Source organism: Nanorana parkeri, unplaced genomic scaffold (genome assembly GCF_000935625.1).
Source record: "Nanorana parkeri isolate BGI_ZX_2015 unplaced genomic scaffold, ASM93562v1 scaffold751, whole genome shotgun sequence".
NCBI classification, from domain to species: Eukaryota; Metazoa; Chordata; class Amphibia; order Anura; family Dicroglossidae; genus Nanorana; species Nanorana parkeri.
In genome coordinates this window covers 639410-641486 of record NW_017307019.1, presented here as the reverse complement: position 1 = coordinate 641486, position 2077 = coordinate 639410, and the positions used below count along the sequence as shown (strand labels likewise).

Below are 2077 nucleotides of genomic sequence, written 5' to 3'. Positions count from 1 at the left end.
TGTGGCCTTCAGATTGGCACAACAACAGTGCGTAGAGAGCTTCATGGAATGGGTTTCCATGGCCGAGCAGCTGCATCCAAGCCTTACATCACCAAGTGCGATGCAAAGTGTGGGTTCCAGTGGTGTAAAGCACGCCGCCACTGGACTCTAGAGAAGTGGAGACGTGTTCTCTGGAGTGACAAATCATGCTTCTCTGTCTGGCAATCCAATGGACGTGCCTGGGTTTGGCGGTTGCCAGGAGAAAGGTACTTGCCTGACTGCATTGTGCCAAGTGTAAAGTTTGGTGGAGGGGGGATTATGGTGTGGGGTTGCTTCTCAGGGGTTGGGCTTGGGCTTGGGCCCCTTAGTTCCAGTGAAGGGAAATCTTAAGCGTCAGCATACCAGGACATTTTGGACAATTTCATGTTCCCAACTTTGTTGGAACAGTTTGGGGATTGCCCCTTCCTGTTCCATCATGACTGCACACCAGTGCACAAAGCAAGGTCCATTAAGACATGAATGAGTGAGTTTGGGGGTGGAGGAACTTGACTGGCCTGCACAGAGTCCTGACCTCAACCCGATAGAACACCTTTGGGATGAATTAGAGCAGAGACTGCAAGCCAGGCCTTCTCGTCCAACATCAGTACCTGACCTCACAAATGCGCTTCTGGAAGAATAGTCAAACATTCCCATAGACACACTCCTAAACCTTGTGGACAGCCTTCCCAGAAGAGTTGAAGCTGTTATAGCGGCAAAGGGTGGGCCAACACAACATTGAACCCTATGGACTAAGACTGGGATGCCATTAAAGTTTATGTGCGTGTAAAGGCAGGCGTGCCAATACGTTTGGTAATATAATGTATCTTAATGTCCAATCTGTTTTTATATAGATATAAATCCTACTTAATAGAAAACTGTGCAGAGAGAACTATAAAGTCTACCTGTTTTCATTTGCTTGCTTGTTCTGGGTCAGTGACAAAAACAAAAAAATTAAAAACAAGAGTAAGCTAAGCAACTAGCATTTTCGTAGGTTGGCTTTATATCTTTCATGACAGGTTTGAGGGAGCAGGGTTTATCTCGTACATTCAGGAGTGGTGTATCTGGTGGCACTAATCTTATAATATTAGAACAAACCTGTGCTTCCTGTTATGCTAGTGTTTGATAGAAACATTTGATATATTTTATTCAATGTTCTACAATACTCTGCACTGAATATTTTAATATGGACAGTTGGTAATGTATGATGCATGTCTCTTATAATGTAATAAAGATATGTTTACAGATTACTTTATTTTTTTCCTAGAATGTGAGATGCCATTTTATGCCCTCGGACACCTTTGCATTACTTACTGCCCTTCAAACTACTTCAAGACACTGCAGCCTGTTAGAACTGAAAAATTGTCTGTGATTCTTCGCACAGCTCGTGCCTGTGCTCCTTGTCACCATTCATGCTACACCTGCAGGGGGCCCTCTGCTAATAATTGTACTGCCTGCCCACTCTATTCTTCATATAATGAAAGAGAACATTTGTGCTCACAGTCTTCCTATCCAAGGATCAATCTACGTCCCAGAAAATCCAGTGAATCGTTAAATGTTGCGATGATAGTTATGCTTTTAGGGGGAATTGTGTTGTTGGTTTGCCTTGTTTCACTTTTATGGATCTGTAGTAGATTACTTGTGCACAAATTCTCATTGCCCAATATGCCCCACAACCCTGGCCTGGAAATGTATAATCTTCACAGTGAGGATGACGAAGCTGCTGTCCCACGGAGGATATAAAGCCCTAGCTCTAAATCTGGAGGCAGTATAAAAGCATCATCACTTCAATATAAATAAAATGTATATATTTGCTATATACCTATTTTTAATTATTATGCTGTTTTTATTTATATAATAATTAGCCATTTCTTGTAAAGCCAACTCCAGGCAAACAGCTAAAAATGCAATTAGCATATATACACTGAGTGGCCAGATTATTATGACCACCCCATCAGTAGTTAGGCCGCCTCGTGACTCCACGAGATGTTGAAAGGGGATGCGAGGAATATGACATTGCACTGTTGCCCTTCTGTTGTCTTGTACCAGTCTTGCCACTCTC

The 2077-nt window shown here is 42.7% G+C and overlaps 1 protein-coding gene across 1 annotated transcript in view; it reads left to right on the top strand.

The window, feature by feature from the left end:
- Positions 1-1758, top strand: part of PCSK4 (proprotein convertase subtilisin/kexin type 4) — a 43591-nt gene extending 41833 nt beyond the window's left edge. The window contains exon 15 of the mRNA XM_018564443.1: positions 1283-1758. Within this exon, the coding sequence (XP_018419945.1) occupies positions 1283-1758 (476 nt within the window). The remainder of the gene's footprint in view (positions 1-1282) is intronic.
- The last annotated feature ends 319 nt before the right edge of the window (positions 1759-2077 follow it).